The sequence below is a fragment of the Homalodisca vitripennis genome, unplaced genomic scaffold (assembly GCF_021130785.1).
Source record: "Homalodisca vitripennis isolate AUS2020 unplaced genomic scaffold, UT_GWSS_2.1 ScUCBcl_1134;HRSCAF=4374, whole genome shotgun sequence".
NCBI classification, from domain to species: domain Eukaryota; kingdom Metazoa; phylum Arthropoda; class Insecta; order Hemiptera; family Cicadellidae; genus Homalodisca; species Homalodisca vitripennis.
The window spans coordinates 93,151-112,134 of record NW_025777265.1 but is presented as its reverse complement, the minus strand read 5'-3'; the positions used below and the strand labels follow the sequence as shown (position 1 = coordinate 112,134).

Sequence of the window (18,984 nt, the reverse complement as noted above, 5' to 3'; positions counted from 1 at the left end):
ACTATGAATAGAAGGAATTTTTGTGTCCCGAAACCCTATATAGATTATTTTAGAAAAACATTTAATTTTATAGCTCCTCGTATATATAACGTTATTCCTGGAAATATAAAAGCTTTACCAAGTTTAAAGTTATTTTTACGCAGTCTAAGAAGCTGGTTGTTCAAACAAGACAGTATAGACTACCTATTCAATGTAGTGGGCTAAGGCGTGACTTGTGGCTGGGGCGCCTCGCATTACTGCCTTCCATGCATGGACTGAGCTTTGACGGGCGGAGTGTCTCCGCTCAGAGCCACATGATGGAGCAAGTGGCGAGGATGCCTTCAGTCTGAGTGGCGACCTTGCAGCAACATTCACAACAATTCGTACACTTACACCTACATACAATATTATCTAAGTAAAGAATGCACCCATACCAACACATAAACCGACACACACTCACACACACAAAACGCTGCTCAAATCACGAAAACCTACAGACAGACAAAGTCATTTTTTTTTTCTTTTTTAGTTTTTTTCTTGACACATTTAAACTTTTACGGCCAAAATTAGGGACATATGATCAGCACCTAAAAAAGAATATTTTCCTATCATTATTTGTAGTCTATTAATTATATAATGAGTAAGCTACTATATTATTTATTTAATTATTATGCTCGACTTATAATATTTTGTCAATGTAGAAGATGTACCTCTGCACAGGCTTGCCTTTAGAGGTATATTATATTTCCCAAAATATAAAAAAAGATGAATTATTTAGAGCTGGGGGAGAGTATTTTAAGTATGTTAGTTAACCAAAACGTGTTTTTTTATTTTTAATTTTAATTTTAGTACATTCTAGGAAAACAGTTAAGTTAAACTTTTAGATTATATTGATGTCTATGTAAATATTAATATTTTAATTTTGTGAGCTTCAATTATCTTAGTGTAAATCTTATAGCATATTTTTTCTGGTCGACACCCTGGCAGGTCAAGGACTTTATTGTATACATATCTGTTATTGTTTATTATGTATTAACTATGTTTTATTTTTGGGAAATAAATATTTTCTTTCTTTCTTTCTTTCTTTCTTTCTATGTTGTATATTAAAATTCACTGAGTATCTTGGATCATCCTTTAACTATTATATATCAAAGATCAACCAATGTTTATCCAAATACTGTTTGTAGCCAACCTCATTACGTCATTAGATGTGCGAATAAAATAAAAATAATTACAAGTACTTGGGTTGCTGTAGATGGAGCTTATATTGGTCACTGTTAAATTACATTAAAAACATAAAACCAATATTTAATACATTTTATTGTTTTGTGAGGCCTTTCGATATCTTCGATATCTTGGATATCAAAAGGCCTCACAAAACAATAAAATGTATTAAATATTGGTTTTATGTTTTTAATGTAATTTAAGTACTTGGGTATTTGCATGCAATTACATGAATAAAATACAAGCACAAGCTCCCATTCAATACAAGTAAGCTGTTCACCTACTTGATTAAAACAGCTTTGCAATTGGCCTAAACATGGTGAATACATTACCCATCACTGACTCTAGAGCAGTGATTCCCAACCTGCATATGTCGGCGAACCTCTCTGCTTAAAAGGTAATTGCCACGGACCACCCAGTACATTATTACATATAGAGATCCGTAAAAATTACATAACGTATTTTGGAACACATTTCATGGTAGAAATGTTTAATAAGCGTGTCTCGTCTTTCATAGTCAATCCATACATTGCAACATTGACACATTAAAATTGTATTAATTTACAAATTCTGACTTTTTATTCTTGAATAAATTCTAAATTTAAACTCTAAATCTCGAGATTTTGCACTAACAGAATTTTTGTGCATTTTTGACGACCTCTGCCTCTGGCCTAAGGATTGAAACTACCGAACTGTTATATGAGATGGCATCAATAGCTATACCATTGTTTTCTTGAAATGCCTAATGATTGGTAGGTCACTTTGACATCACACAACTGATCTTTTCTTCCATCTCTCTTTCTGTACCATTCCTACCTTTGCGGACACCCTTTCTTGAGAAATTACATTTTAATTTACCTATGTTTTGACAAATCTAGTTATATTCTAAAATATTGTTGTATCATTATTTATTTATTATATTTTTATTTACTTACTGTAGCAAATGCTACAGCAGTTTGATAGATTCTGGATGATAGACTGTACAGTGTCAACTAATATGAAAGAATACCTGTGTTTGATAAACTCCTCCTCTCAGTTAAGTTTACCATTCCCGAATTCTTGTGCAACTGGTCTTCATAAAAATATTGATATATTGATATTGTTAGTAACCTATAAACTTTGGGTAGAGTACAATTTTATTTGTTCCAAATCTGTCATTAATATCAACCGAGAGATAATCCTTCCAAATCGTTAAAATATATCCACATTCTGGTTGGTTGATTTAAATAGCTTTCAACATCTGTAGAATACCGTTTTTGACAACGATTCAGATCTGCTTTTATTGCCAATTCGTGTGGTTTTCTTAAATCCAACTTTAAATGTATTGTTTTACGTTACAGTTTGTGACATTTGTGATCGAGAGTATGAAGGTGATTGTCCTGTACATGGCCCTCACATTATTTTCCATGACAACTATGTAAGTCACTTTGAAATATTTCAATTTACAGGTAGCTAATAAAATCTAGAGATTACAATTATACTGTTTCTCTTTGTAATAAACCATACAGTTTTATAAATTTCATGTGTTTGGTTCCAAATTGTTAACAATTTATGTTTAATTTTATTTGCTCCTAATATATCTGATTGACATTGCCTTATGCTTCTTTCATATGATTTAAGTTTGGTTATTTATGTCATGTTCACTTGGAAAAAGAATATAAGAAAATCTCTCATTTCACTTAATCATATAAGGACTGTTTTGCTACTTTCGGAGTGACAGGATTGGTAAGGTTGGTGATAGGAGCTGCCTTCTTTCGAAATACCATGAGGATAACTGACAATATGTGAGTCATGTTATTTTAGAAGAAGGAGAAGCTAGCTGTGTTTCAGCCTATTCCAGTCAGAGCAGGCAGGGAGACAATACTCCCTTATGTTTAGACTTTTAATACAGCATTTAATATTAACCCATTGCGGATCATATTGTTTTGGCGCGCGGGCACCAGCGGGCACGAATTAATTTACGGTCAGCGGCCCGAACGAACAGCAATTGTGCGCAACATTGTATGTATCGCTCGCTATTGTATACTAGAATATTCAGCTGTGAAGGTATTCGTTCAGATAGAACATGGGCCTGCTGGGGTATCTGTGATGTAGGAACGATAACACGCTAGCAAGGTTCCGGGGTGGCAGGGATGATATCTGAATCATAATCTAAATAAAGCGGCTCAGGCGAAGCGATTACAACATCCGGGCCATTGTCTAGACTAAACCCGCCAATATGTACGTCTGCGTCGTTTAGTTGTGTCATTAACCTCAAAAGTATTATAATAACAACTGAGGAAAACACCCAATCAGAAGCGCTAAAAAGCAGAGAGTAAACTCATATAAATGATTTTTCAACTTTGACATACAACTGCGATCTGTAGGATATTTATAAAACTCTAAACATAGACCGTTGTTAAACACTCTTAGTTGACAAGTGAATTTCATCATTAGCTTTGTTGCCGTCAGCTAAAAACATCGCCATTTCCGTGTTTGTAAAAAAAAACATAAAGGAACTTTGAGCGATCACCAAACTGTGAGTGATTTTTTTCTAGTTGCCACAATAGCAATTATTTACTCCATATCTTATGTTAAAACAACGTACCAATTATTAAGATAATTGGACATTTATTTTAGAAGTTATAAATTTAAATGTTTCAAAAAACAGGTGTTTCCTCAAACATTTTAAAATCACAAAAAAGTTCATATTTTGAAAGATTTTATACATAAAGTAATGAAAGTCACACCAAAATACTTTGTTTTCATTGCGTTAATGGGGAAATATATAGAGTTGGCCAATCTGCTGTTAGCATAGGGACACAAGTAGCATATCACTTTATGTGGGGTGTCCCTAAACTTTCTGGCAACACTGTATGTAATTAATCGTCAGTCACTAAACCGAAATGACTTTGCAGCTAATGCATTGATAAAAATTGTATCCATAACTTACTTATCCACTGTAATTGTACAAGTAAAAGTGGAATTACCTTTATTGGATGAATTATGAGATAAGAAAGAAGTAATTAAAGATAATTCAAAACATAGAATAGGAGATTCATTTTTGAGTATCTTTAAATAAATTTTATAATTGTGTTATTATTTCTAGGAATATGCTTTGATCATCTGCCATAATGTAACGTGAGTTTACATGTAATATACTTTACTTGTGTCTGTTGCTTGCACCAATTGTTATGTTTTCACTGTAACAAACTACAATGTTGCATGTTGGTCACTGGTCTTCTGTGTTACTGAGAATATAGATATAGAAGTAATATACACATAACATAGTTTTTTTTTATCCACGCTACATCAACAGCTCTTAAAATGTATAGGCCTAGGCCTTTTACTAGCTTTATAACAACACCTCAAAATGTGGCACTACCATTTAATATCTTATTGTATTTTTATATCAAGAAACTTAAAAGGCTCATTACTATTGCTAACTATTTCAGTCTTTTTTACTTGTAAAGCTTAATGTAGTGTCTTGAGTTTTACTCTGATTAATATAATGTTAACTTTGCCATGCACCAGTCTTCTACAATACAGATTATATGTTTAAGCTCATGCTTGGTCTAAACCTAGTTTTTACAACTTTAAGCAACAAAAATCATTGGCAAAAATGTAGGAAACAACTATATTATCTGTAGCGATATCACTTGGCTTGTCATTTATATACAACATGAACAAAATGGAACCCAGAATTGAGTCTCATGAGACCATTGTATTCAACTAATTTAAGACCTGATAGAGAAACCATTGACAAAAACACTTTGATACCTTTCTGTAAGATAAAGAGTTTATATTATAAACTATACTGACTAATATCCAGACTATAGAAAGACTAAAAGTCGAATCAAGATTGTATGGTTCAGTGTCCTAGGCCAGAAAATCTTCACTAAAAAACTACCTTTCTAAAATCTGGCATAGGCAAAAAGAAATTGTCAATATTTTGAATGTCCAGCAGTAGAGGGAGGTTACCAGTAAGAGGTTATAACAACATCGGAAAGTGAAATTTTTTCGAACTGTAATAGCCTAAACCAGTGATTTTATAGTGATTATCTCAAATGATTTACTTTATAGCCCTAAAGTATATATATTGATTATATATATATATATATATATATATATATATATATATATATATATATATATATATATATATATTAATATTAAATAAAGTCTGACAAGATTTCCTTTAAATCGATTGATGAATTACATGTCATGGGATCACAGTATTTATTAATGAAATTGATGGATGCAGATGAATTCCAAAGCCATTACCATTACTCTTTCTCAAAATCTTGTCAATTTAGGTATATAAGGTATGTATACGTTACTTTTTTGTTATTAATCTGTGATTGTTGTACCAATAATAACACATACCTAATGCTTTTATTTTTGTCTTAGAAATGTTTTTAATATCCAGTTATAACATTTCAAAATAGGAATATAATTATTTTTGTATTAGAAGACAATCATGAAGTAACAACAAATCTATGTGGATTTTACCATTTACATTTTTATTTTTTCATCAATTTCTTTATCTGTTCATGTATATTTTATGTATTCTGTGACGTTACATACCACAGTTGGAAATTAACTATTAAAAATAAAAATATATAAGGCTTTATTAAAACTACTTTTATTGATGTTATTTTCAAATATTTTAGTAAGATTATTTTTGTATCCACAAAAGTTCTTATTCTCATTGCTTACGAAAAAACATTTATTTATTATTGCCTTAAAGTGATTATTTTGCACTACTGAATTAGTCCACTTCGTACAACAGATTTGCTGAAAATAATCAGATGTATGTTAACTTATAACATATTCTATTTACTGTACAATTATGGTGTTATCAGTTTTCAAGCAATAATGTATTAAGGGAATGTCATTCTCATTTAGACAAAGTTAAGAATAATTTTTAATTTCTTACACATTTATTTGCCATGACATTTTTATATATGGATTTTTTTAATGTTTGTCTAACAAACATTTTACTTCATAACAATATTTTTATGCAAATCAATTTCATTTATCTTATGTAAAAAAATTAAAAAAATAGATTTACTGTATGGCATACCAGAATGGCATTCTACATTTCCTGATACAAAACACATTTAGCAATATACATTTTGAGTAGACTTTATATAAATAACGTTTTTTTTTAAATAAGCTTTCAAAGTGCTGAAAGCAGGGTGGCCATTTTAAACATTAAACATTTCCATACATTTAGGGTTAAATTAAACTACGTTATATTTCCCCTGAAAAAATTAAGTGATATACAATGTTTGTTGCAGTGGTCCTACACGATTTTCTGATATAACATTATTCTATTTAGTATTGAGTTGTTGATATAAATAAATCAAAAGAGTGTACCAGAAAGAGTATTGAGTAAAAAGAAGATACTATAAAAGAAATCTGTATGTGTTTACGTCCTAAATATTTTTAAATGTTCTTTCAAAATCTTTTTCACCTCATAGCATGAAAAATATTTAAAATTACTAAAAAGCATGTAAAATAATATTTTGTATAAAGCTCCAAATCCTTGCATGTACATTTATAGTTTTAATATAGTTATAAGAGATAGCAGCAGCTGCTTTTGTGTGTACTTAAAGCATGCTTATTGTGTGACCACATATTTACTTTTGATGTTAAATGTGCATGTACTCAGAAAGTTTGCTTGTTTTCAGAAGGAAGCTTCAGTTTTCACAAAGAAGCTTTGTATGTGGTTACTGGTTAATCCTTTTAACAGCCTTCAAGAGTTTTTTACAGTTGGTTAAATTGCTTTTTGAGAATTATTTACTCTCTAATGTTATTAATCTCAACTTTTTACTAGTTGCTTTTTCCTTGTAATTGCAAATTAGTCTATAATCTTTAGTTGTTATTTATGTACTGTTATTGTTAGTTCATTTGTAAATGTTTCATTCATTGTTGAATTTTAGTTTTATTTAATTAATACCATTGTTTTAATTGCCATTTAATTGTAATAATTTATTTTAACTAATTTATAGCATAGTTTTCTCTTTTCACACCTCAACATATAGACCAAATTATAAAAAAGTATGAATTTTAAATATAATCATTTATCTGTCATTTATAGTATATCTAGATTTGGCATGGTGCTGCAATACTGTCATTGTTAATCAAATCAAATCAAGTCTTATAACAATAAATTTATATTATATTATTATACTCGAACAAGTGTGTACTATGCATGAATATAATGTGACCATGAGTTTATTTTCAACGCATGTGTATTGTGAGCATTCACAGACACACTCTGCTTTATCATGACTTGCACTAAAATTGTACACGGCTTCAAAATTCTGAGCCCATGTTTGTTGGCATTGTTATGTTTGAACTTGACTGTCATGTAGATAAGAATGTTTCATACTGAGCGGCTATCATATAAAATTATACAGTTAGTAAGGTCAAAAATGCAATTTTTTAAACTCAAGGAGTAAAATGTTTTATAGTTAACCTCTTAACAGCTGTAGACGTGTTAATACATAAAGTAGCGCCGAGCCAGCTGAGTAAGAGTCGCAGTACAGCCAGTTCAAGGTTAGATCATGGATTTCGGTATACTGTTTCAACAACTGCTTATACTTGGAATAAAACAACTGTTTCTTTACCTAAATTTTAATTTAAAATTGACTGGTTATATTTTTGTTGTCTAACTGTGAACTGGATTCTTCAAGAAATTGTCTCATTTTACTTTTGTCATTGTCAGCCATAATTGCCTTACACCGTAAAATATACAAATCATAAAAACTATCACATGAAACATACACAAGGTTAATAAATTACAGTTAGACATGAGATAATATTTTGATGTAAACATGTGCTTTCTACATATTACCAAAGTTGTAAAACAGGCTATTCATCATAGTACTGAAAATAGCCACCAGAGAGCAGTCAATGTTCCTTCGCCAGGAAGAAATAAACAATAATCAGCCTTGCCTAAAAACTTTTTAACACGAGAGTAGCAGTGATGGCACAACACGTCGGAACATGTAAACATGAGTAGTGCTGGGTGCAATCAAGTCGCTATATTGCAAAGCAGTTAAGGGGTTAAAACATTTCACATGTTATTTATAATGTATGTTACTTTCAATTAGTTATAATTTTGTGAATATTTTTGCAAAATTTCAAATTAGTAATTAACACTGTTTATTTAGAGGTAGAATAATAAAATCAGGCACAAAAATACTCTTCAAATATGTCTAGTTACAGTATGTATAAATAACTTACAAATTTATGTGAATTCAAAAAGAATCGATTTTGATAATTTATTAGAAAATAAGAAGATCTTTGTTAAATAAAAATATAAGCATGTTTTAGGGTAATAAATTACAATTTATGAGTGAAACCAATAAAAACTCATAAAACGATATTCATTTGCAAAGTAAATATTCACTTTTTAACCGTTATTAAAGTAAACAGTTCTCTTATCTAGAGGAACTTATAGCATAAAATCTTAATATGCCAAGTGTTATTAATTTTGGTAATGTTGTACTGTCATGTCTAAGTTTGTATTACATAAAGAGAAATATTTCTAATACGTTTAACAATTGTTGACTCCAGGTTCCAGTCACAGGTGAAGAAGGCAGAGCTGAGAAAACTTCTCCTGCCCTGGTGCATGTGGCTAAGTCTAAGATACCAGGAGGTGGTAGTGGAGTGTGGACAACAGTAGGGCTCCCAGGACACGCCAGACTGGGGCCGTATGAGGGCAAGAAGAGTGACCAGCCAGACCCTCTGGGCTACAGCTGGACTGTAAGTTACCTATAACACAAAACTAGCTACAAGTACCGAAACAGTAGCCAAAAACAATATCAATTTAAATAGCTATAGTTAACTTAATTATAAATCCATGCTTTAAAAATTATGTAAAAAAAGTAAAATTAATTTTTCCTACATAGATACATATTCATAATCCATCCAGATTACACTAAAAATTTGTAGTAGAGAATTTTTAAATATGAAAATACTTGTAAAGCTAAATAAAAACACAAGGTGCATGGCTGTAGATCATTTATGCTTGAAGCCATTTCTTTCAGCCTATTTCTTTTTATTTTGATTGTACTAATATTTTTATAACTATTAAAAAGAACTATTACAGATTTTTAGTACAGTCTAAATTGAATTAATCAAAATCAAATCAAATCTAGTTCTTTGTTAAAAACTTCATATTGTTTTGCTGGGGTTTGGTAACACATTTAATTCATATAAGCACTGATGCATTACAGATATTAATTAATAAAACAGGAATGTTATACATCAGAATCTTTATTTGTAAAAATATATTACATACATGCTGCATGGTACGAACTCACAAATAATTAAAAATAATCTCAATTTAAAATTAAAATAATTTTATTATCTACGTTACTAAGCTAAATTATTGTCATATCTAAAACATGGTGAAATAGAATATTACATAATTGATATTAGTCCAATAATGTGTTATTAAAAACTCAATTGAATGATAATAGGTTTTCCTCAGTAATAGTTGCTAATTATTTTCATGGATCTAATAATATTTTTGTAATTTAGTGGTAATTTATTATAAAATGTAATACCTAAGTAAATCCGACTGTTTTGAAAGATGGGATAGTCTATGATAGGGATATAGCCTTTTAAAATCATAAGCTATTTGAACATTTTTAACTTGAAGAAGAAAATGAGACTCAGAAATGTATATTTCATTGCCATTTTACCATTTTACACAATACTTATAGAGTCAATTTTAGATTGTTTTGTACAAAACTTAATAAAACGTATTATACAATATTTCAATAGTAAATTATTTTGTACAGACCATTTTTATAATTTTTCTTTCTTCCTAGTACTATAATTATGCGAAAATTGAGAAAATTTGATCTAAATCTATACTATTATTGAAACATATTAGTGTTTCGTATATAAATAAAGGTGGTAGGGTTAATACATGTAAATTTTGAAAAAGAGGGTTGCAAGATGCCAGGTAGAAAATGTTATTACTATTCTTATGCATATCTTTTGTAATTTAAAACCCAATTCCACCGTACTACATTTCCTCATATAATTAGTTCATATTGCAAAACTGACTAAATACAAGCATAGTATTAGTGTTCTACAAACCTCCATTGAAGTGCATTATGATATGTCCTGTTATTGACAGGGCAGGACAGGAGGTAGAGATAGCCTTTTAAAATCATAAGCTATTTGAACATTTTTAACTTGAAGAAGAAAATGAGACTCAGAAATGTATATTTCATTGCCATTTTACCATTTTACACAATACTTATAGAGTCAATTTTAGATTGTTTTGTACAAAACTTAATAAAACGTATTATACAATATTTCAATAGTAAATTATTTTGTACAAACCATTTTTATAAGTCAGACTATGTGTTTAACACAATTTATTTATTGCAAGTAAAGCAGTATTATCATATGCAAAAGTAATTAACTGTGAATAGTTATGGCTTTTATATAAATAATATTATTACAACTGTATATGTATTCATTCTTAGAAAGAAGATATGCAGCATCACATAATATTCATGTACAATTAATTATATTACTAAAGTTACCAAACTCATATACACACCCGTGTTTCTTCACTTCCTGTACATTACCACTCTGTTATATAGCACATGTATGGTTACGAAATTCATGTTTTCTAGAACTGTAAAAAAAATTGACACAAAATGGTTATCTCACATTTAAACTTTCCATCAACACAGTAATTTCATTTTATAAGCATAATTTATTGTGCCTACAAATGTTTGGAATTTTATTACAAATCAATTTGCCTGTAACATTCCAAATTTATAGCTTTAAATCCAAAAATTGTCTTTGTTTCATTCTGAATTAACAATATAAACATTATATAGCTCCTTATTTTAACTCCTAATTAATTAAAAAGACTTTATATGAAGCTCCAAATTTGTCTTACACTACAGGATAAAATGATAGCCACTTCTAGGGTTCATTATTGAGGGAAAACCTGTTATAGGTGTTAAAAACTAATGGTTTCTGTATCAGATCTTAAGAGACTTTCAACCCCATACTTTATGGTGTTTGTTGATAGGAGTAGGCTATTGACATGATCAGTTACTTCTTTCTGTTTTCTGTCAATGAGATATGACCAGCATAAAGCTGTGTCTTTTTTCCCAAAATAAATTAATGTTTTAAGTAATAACCCATGAGAGGAACTTGTAAAATCTTAGTTAGAGCGATGAATATTAATATAACTTGCTCTTGTTTTTTTCAATAATCTTGGTTTTATTATCAAAAGTTTTACCAACTGATTCACTAGGATTGACTCCAGTATCAATCAGACTTCCCTTCTCTTAATTCAACACAACTACTAAACTAGTAAGTTACTGTGTGAGAAATTTGTGTACACAGATGCATTATTATTTCAAAAATTGTGCATATAGCTGATAACAAATTATAAATTTCATATTTTTAAGTCACAGAATTCATAACATAGTTTAGTTTTTGAAAGTTTCAGGAAAATATCTGTTGTAATCAATTATGATTCAATGGTGTTATTATGCTTGATCAAGGTGCTTATTGTTGGTGTATATAATTAATTCATCTCAGCCTGTTGAATATTTACTATCAACAATGACACTATAATTTTGTCTAATTCTTTAGAGGTAATAGAGATTAAATGTAATCTTTTATAATTTTCATTTGTTTGGTGGTGAATCATGAGCTAAATTAATAATTAATTCAGACTTGGGCTGTATAACGTTATTAACCATTGGTAAACAATACTAATAAATATCTTACATACATTACTAATACTAGAACATCTTCCAACTTTTGTATACTTTTGATTCATATACTGTTCAACTCCTTTATACCTAATGTTTGAAGTAGTTTTAATAACATTTTGGAAGTTTAGTTCAAAATAGATAAATAGTTTTGTTCATAGTCTGGTCTTTAGTTTATATTGTCTTATTTAGACTCAACATATCTCTTTTGTAACTTTTCATTTACTTTTAGCTTTAAAAATCATACATCAAAGTGAAAAATAAAATATCAGAGAAAGCATTCAATTCGCACGTGACAGAAGCATTAAAAATATTGATTCAATTTTTATTTGACATTCTACAGTAAGTAACAGTATTTTCCTTGTGCAGTGAATTTTCTATTCTCTTATCTCAAGTAATTTTGCATCTTTAAAATACAATATTATGATTGCCACAAAAGTAACACCATGGAACCTTCTGTTATAGCTTATTTTAAAAACTGTTATTTTTTGTGACCAACAAGATACTGTCATTTAACATAAAAGTTAACTTATTTTATGTAATCTAAAAGTCTAAGGGTGAAACTAAACTATCAAACCAGTTACTAGAGTCAAAATGTTTCTAGTTTTCAATTGATGGTAAATGTTTGAACTTAAATAACATAGTTGATCAAAGTCTCTTCCTTCAAATCTAAGGTGAATTGGATGTAGTCTCTTGATTCAGTAAAATTACAGAGATTTATTCTTTTGATTTATAGTCTATTTTCTCTACTTGCTACCCACGTCCTCAAAATCTATAGTTACAGAATATGGAAAACAAGACGTTGTACTCACCTAAATTGGGCATTAATAAAGCTATACATAATGTGGTTAGATTTTATGAAGTGATTATATACAAATGAGTAATGATGGATCTTTATAATTTGTCTTGAAATCATCACAACAATAATATTTATTTATACACTGATTCAAAACTTAATACATTAACTGTGGTAGACATCTTAGGCTATGATGCAGGTTTAGAGTACTCAAGATCACTCAGTACAGAGTCATAGTGAAGGTGTTAATGGTTTTACTCAGCATAATTAAATGCTGTACTACCATATTATTAATATGATGCTCATACTTGACTTTTATGCTGTTCCAGATCATGAAAAACAGGAAGGTAGACCACTACATTGCAGCAGACTCGACAGTCACAAGCAACTGGATGAGGTTTGTGAACTGTGCCCGACACGAATCGGAACAGAATCTGATGGCCTTCCAGTACAAGGGCCATCTGTACTACCGGACTGTGAAGCCAGTGCCACCCAAGGCAGAGTTGTTTGTGTGGTACGGCAAAGAGTACGCAGAGAAACTGGGCATATCTCTAGAGAGTTTTCACAGCCGCAACACCAGCCACTTGAAGAGTAAGTTGTATATTAGTTATCTATATAGTATTCTGGTTCATACTTAATTAGATGCCCTTCTCCACTACTGCTTGATTTGTCAACATTTTTGAAACGGAAAACTTTAATATGCATTATTGTTGTGTAATATAGTAAAGGTTTTGTGTGAAATGAAAGGTTTGTAATGGTGGGTAGTTTACAAGTGATGTGGCATCATGACTAAACATACAGATGATAGGACTTATTGTGTGTCCATAGAATGTACTGGAAATTTGAGACAAATATAATCAACCAATTAACTACAAGTAACCAAGTATTTTGTCAAACTGAAGTATTCTATAATAGTTGTACTAATGATGCAAAATGTTTTGGTCATTATTTGACTTTGACACTCAGAACAAAATTTCTATTCAATTTAAATTGTAAAACCTTTGGCTGTCATTACATATTCCAATAAAACAGGGGATATCAATGTAAGACAGACAAAACCAGATTCTTCAACATGATCTGGAAATTTTACTTGCTCTCTCCCTTTTCATATAAAAGTTTCATTTTAATTGTTTTAATTTTGATTTGGTAAAATGGTGGATGCAATTTATTTGTGTAATTTTTACTGTTCTTAAAGTGTCAATGGTATTTTCTGTTATTAGCCATTTGTATCTAAAAGTACTATTAATTTTTGTATATTAACTAATACGAGTAAGATAGATGTAAAAGTAAAATAAAAATAACCAATCAGTTTTGTTTACAAATGACTATGTGATGATTAAGATGCAGTAGAAGTTTTCTTCTATGATAATATTTTTGTAAATTATTCTTTTTTACATCAATTTCACTTCAATGTCCTGAACTATTGCTGTTGAAAGTAAACGAGTCCTTATTTTAAATGTAACTCATATAGACAACTATAATCTAATAATGCATAGACACTACTTATCATGTTCTAAGTCTATAGTCGGCATGTACTACTGGTAAGTTTTGTAACAAGTTGATCAATATGTTTGTTTGTATTAAAATAGTGAACTTAGATACTTTGTTTGGTCTGTTGTGGAGAGTTTTGTGAAGCTATCCAGTTTGAAATGGAAATTATAATTTATTTTCAATAACAAAAAGTAAATGCAAGTGAACTTGATATACCGAATTGTATATTTGATGTTTCTACTTTGTAGTGTGCTGATGTTGATAACTTACCTATACTTAAGTTGATACTACTGTAAATTAATTTCATAGTTCAATATTACAGTATAACTATGAGTACCAACATATAAGTTCAATAATTTCATTGATAAAAGAGTCAGTGTAAGAGATATAAAAATGTTTCTGTGTTTCCAGACCTGGTGTTTCCCTGTGACAGGTGCAACACTACATACACATCCCCCCTCTATCTGGAGAACCACAGGAAGGTGTGTAAAGGTAACAGAGGACCCAAGATACTGGTGGAGCCGGACAGTCTGCCGAGTGATGTTCGGACTCTGGGCTCGCTCCGTGATGGCAAGCAGGTGTACAGCTGTCCTGTCTGTCAGTACGAGACTGGACACTTGCAGCACATGAAGCTACATCTGTTGGCACACACCGGACAGAAGCCACACACTTGTGATGTGTGCGGTAAAGGTTTCTCTCTGACTTCTGACCTGGTCAGACACAGACGTATTCACTCAGGAGAGAAACAGTTTAAGTGTACAGTGTGCACCTACAGTTGTAATCAGTCTAGTCATCTCCACATGCACATGAAACGACACACAGGGGAGAAAACATTTGCTTGTTCTCTGTGTGACTACAAGACATCTGTTAGCAGCAGTATGGTTGTACACTCTCGTACTCACACAGGTGAGAAACCGTACAGTTGTAGCCAATGTCAGTACAGAGCTGCACGTAGCAGTGACCTCACTAAACATATCCGGGCTGTACACTTGGGGCTCAAGCCACACACTTGTCCTCACTGTTGCTACAGTACCGCATGGAAGTCACTCTTGACACAACACATCAAACGTAAACACTCACAGTAACACACACACTGTCTCAGTCTAGCACTTGGGAGGCATCATTTCTTACACATTAACAGCACCATAATAGTTTGTGACTCATTAAAAATTATACGACAATACTGCCACAATTGTAATTACCTTGTCTTAAATTAGACTAAAAGTTGAATAATTTTAATTGGCAATCCTACGCTTTATTTGTATACACTTAAATATAAAACACTATTTTCTCTGTGATAGAACACTAAAACCAAGAACTATTTGTATGTTACACTCTCTGCAGCTGTTACCGATTACAACAGGTGTTTGTTTTGTATGATTACAAAATTAAATTGTAAATCGACTTTTTGTAAATTCAAAAGTTGTTATTAATAATGATGACACTTCTGTGGAAGTTTTTGAGCGTTTTATGACATGATAGAAGACTTTATTCTCACCTCTTTTATATAGTTTAGTTTGTAAACAGTAAACATAGTCATATTGTATGATCTCAAATTTTGACAAAAGTTTTTGTGTGTCATATTCAGTTTTCTTAATTGATTTGTGAGGAAGGAACAAATTGTATATTTACATACAAATTGTATATATCCATTCAATCTAGTTAATTAAGTTTTATACAATTGTTTTGACTTTAATCCAGTGATATGTTAGTATGTAGAAGACTCCTTAGTTTTTAATGAGAATTCACGTATATGAGCTATAAAGTGGTTGGATTGTTTAACATATATATATAGAATACAGTTAAAATATTGTAATAATAATCAACTCATTAGTACTTCTCCAAGGCTATTGCTAAAGCAGGCTCAGTGACATAGATTTAGCTCTGAGAGTGTGTTAAGTTTGCCACAATCATGACAGCACATCTACGCTGTTACTATGTGGACAATGGAATGCAAAGTTATATTTCTGAAGTATTTAAAACATAAGATTTTTTCAAGATTGTGTATAAGGATGATAATTGTATCAATTAAGTGGGTCATGTTTAAATTAGATGTAACACAGCGATAACATACTTTGGCATTATTTCTTTTCCAACTAATTAACGTAAATAATGAATGAACAATGTTTTTAAACCTTTGAAAGTAATAAATTGCATTTTGCCATAAACCAAGTTAAAAACATTTAAGCTTTTTACTTATTTGTTATAGTGATATCTTGACTGAATTGAACTAAAATATTATTTACGCTATTACATTCTTCTTTAATGTAAACAGATGACTAGTAATATGGAAAACAAAAATGTCATTTAAAGCTGACCTTTTTCAAGAATTTGTCTGGCAAGGTCTGTAATATTTAACTGTGAGTATTACTGGGATTGAAGAGTGTGAAATATCTGTTTTTGTGTGTTTATAAGCGGCCTCTTGAGTATCAGTGTGGAATTAATAATTAAATAACAACTGTTGTTAGTAAAAGTAGTGATTTAATTCTTTGTCATGAACATTTCTTATTTTTCCTGTAATTGTTAATAGTAAATAACTTCTATCATAAGTGACATGCATAATGTCAGTTTTGTGACTGTTATTAGAATTAAGTTTAATTCAACATGTTAATTTAGAGCTTAGTTTAGTTATAATTATGTATGTATATGAATTGTAGAATTGTGTAAATTAAATCTATGACTAAATAAAATCTTATTAAAATTCATATATATATGTAGTGTTGTTTATTCCAGATTGTTCACTTATTTTAATTTAACTCCACTTGATAGATAATATCTATTTAATATTAGGAACTTCACCAAACAATGCAATTTATCCAAAATAAATCCATTTAAAACTAGAAACTTCTCTCCATGTTCCACTATCTTATTATCACATCAGTTTACTTTCTGTTCTATTAAAAAAAACCTTTTACAAAATTATGCTGACACATCTTATATTAATTTTTGGTTTTCATTTGTTATACATGATCAGCAGTTTGGTTTCAGTAGACCATATTCCTCTATTCATAAACTTCACAGTATGGTGGACTTTTTGACTTCAGGACAGAGAAAAAAACTTGCATTGCTCTTACTTTATGTTTGCAATGTTAGCTCTGCTCTTGATAAAGTGAGGAAGAACTGGGGTTTAAATTAGTGACAGTTCTTTGCAACCATTGATATTCCATTTTGGGTGACAGAATTTTCAGAGCAAGGCAAGGATATGCTTACTGTACATTGGAAGCTTGGATTCTACAAGGATTAATTTTACTGTTGCTGTTTATAGTATCTTCACATCTGACTTGCCAGTATCTCCAGAACATATGAAGGTCTTAGGCAAATGCATTAAAGAGAATTTAACCAAGTTACCTTCATCTTTATACATATGTATTTATCAATAAATTATTTCTATTCAAATAAGTAAAAAAATTAAAAGGTTCGAAAGTTTGTAAATCTTCATACATTTACCATTTACTTCTTTGTAAAACACAATTATGTATAAATATTTACAAATATAGACAGTACAATAAAGTTTTTATTTTTTTTTAATAGAATATTTGTACATACAGTAATACATAAACAGACTAACTAATCTAGTACTCTTATGAAAATAAGAAAATCTATAAATACAACGGATTAAAATAAATTTAAATACTGTTTCTGGGCAGAGGTGGAGTCAGTTTTTAAAGTGGACAGACTAGCAAAGGGTTTGAGCATACAGTAACAAAATAGTTAAAATGCTTAATAATTGCAGTTGATAAATAACTTAGGCGGATTAATTCGAAAAATATGAATATTACAAAAAATAAGAGTAAAAAATATCAGTCAATAGGAAATTCCACCTTTTCAAAATCTGAACATCTAAAAATCCTTTTTGTTTAGTCTGTTTGTGTGCTTGATTAAAATTATTTGTTAATTAATTTGAGGCATTTAAAACTATATTCTATTTTTTGTATAGCTCATTTTACTTATAACTGCATTAGCTACTGGCCATCATACAAAGTTAGCCAAATTAGTAGTATTTTTTGGTAGGTTAGATGTTTTCCTTTAAAAATGTACTAAAACACTTACAAATTATGATCTAAAAATTACTTTTGTATTAATGACTATACCTCCACACCCCTGGGATAGCTCATTAATTGTTTGTGGAGAGTCTTTAATGTCAGTGTATGTTAAGTGGACTATGATCATTTATTGGCTATTGGCCTTAGTACATTTACACTAAGCTGATAAATATAACAGTCATCTGATTTTAAAATAATGGATTGCAAATATTTTTATAAAATTGTTCATTTGATCCATCAAGCTTTTTGGTTGTCTTAAGTTTAGCAATTTAAACATTTTTACTCTTCATAAATAGATATAATGTTAATTTGGTGTCTTTTTAACTTATGAATTATTGATACTATTATTAATAAAAGTACTGATTATCCCCAAAATGCCAGTGTTCTAACCAGTTATTCAATCACAGATAACTGTGTAATCCATTTTTACTTATGTAAGCATCATTATATATAATACATATAAAGGGTGACAATTAAGTCTGGAACCTCTTTTTTAATTTTTGAACAACAATAGAAAGAAATACCAAAGTTCACACGTGGTTACTGGTGATAGTAACGCACACATCTGCCCAATTACCAACCGGATAATCCCTTCCACAAGGAGTCAGACAATATTCTTAAATAGCAGCATAGGTCAAGTTTGGTATCAAATTAAAGGTCTTACTTAGCAAAGTACAATGCAGCAAACCGGACTTCA

General features: G+C 30.2%; 1 protein-coding gene across 1 annotated transcript in view; it reads left to right on the top strand.

Annotated features, from left to right (window-relative positions):
* LOC124371245 (histone-lysine N-methyltransferase PRDM9-like) overlaps positions 1-16,949 on the top strand; it is a 36,525-nt gene extending 19,576 nt beyond the window's left edge. The window contains exons 7-10 of the mRNA XM_046829581.1: positions 2,544-2,620; positions 8,773-8,961; positions 13,083-13,344; positions 14,656-16,949. Of these exons, the coding sequence (XP_046685537.1) occupies positions 2,544-2,620; positions 8,773-8,961; positions 13,083-13,344; positions 14,656-15,329 (1,202 nt within the window). The 3' untranslated portion in view covers positions 15,330-16,949. The remainder of the gene's footprint in view (positions 1-2,543; positions 2,621-8,772; positions 8,962-13,082; positions 13,345-14,655) is intronic.
* The last annotated feature ends 2,035 nt before the right edge of the window (positions 16,950-18,984 follow it).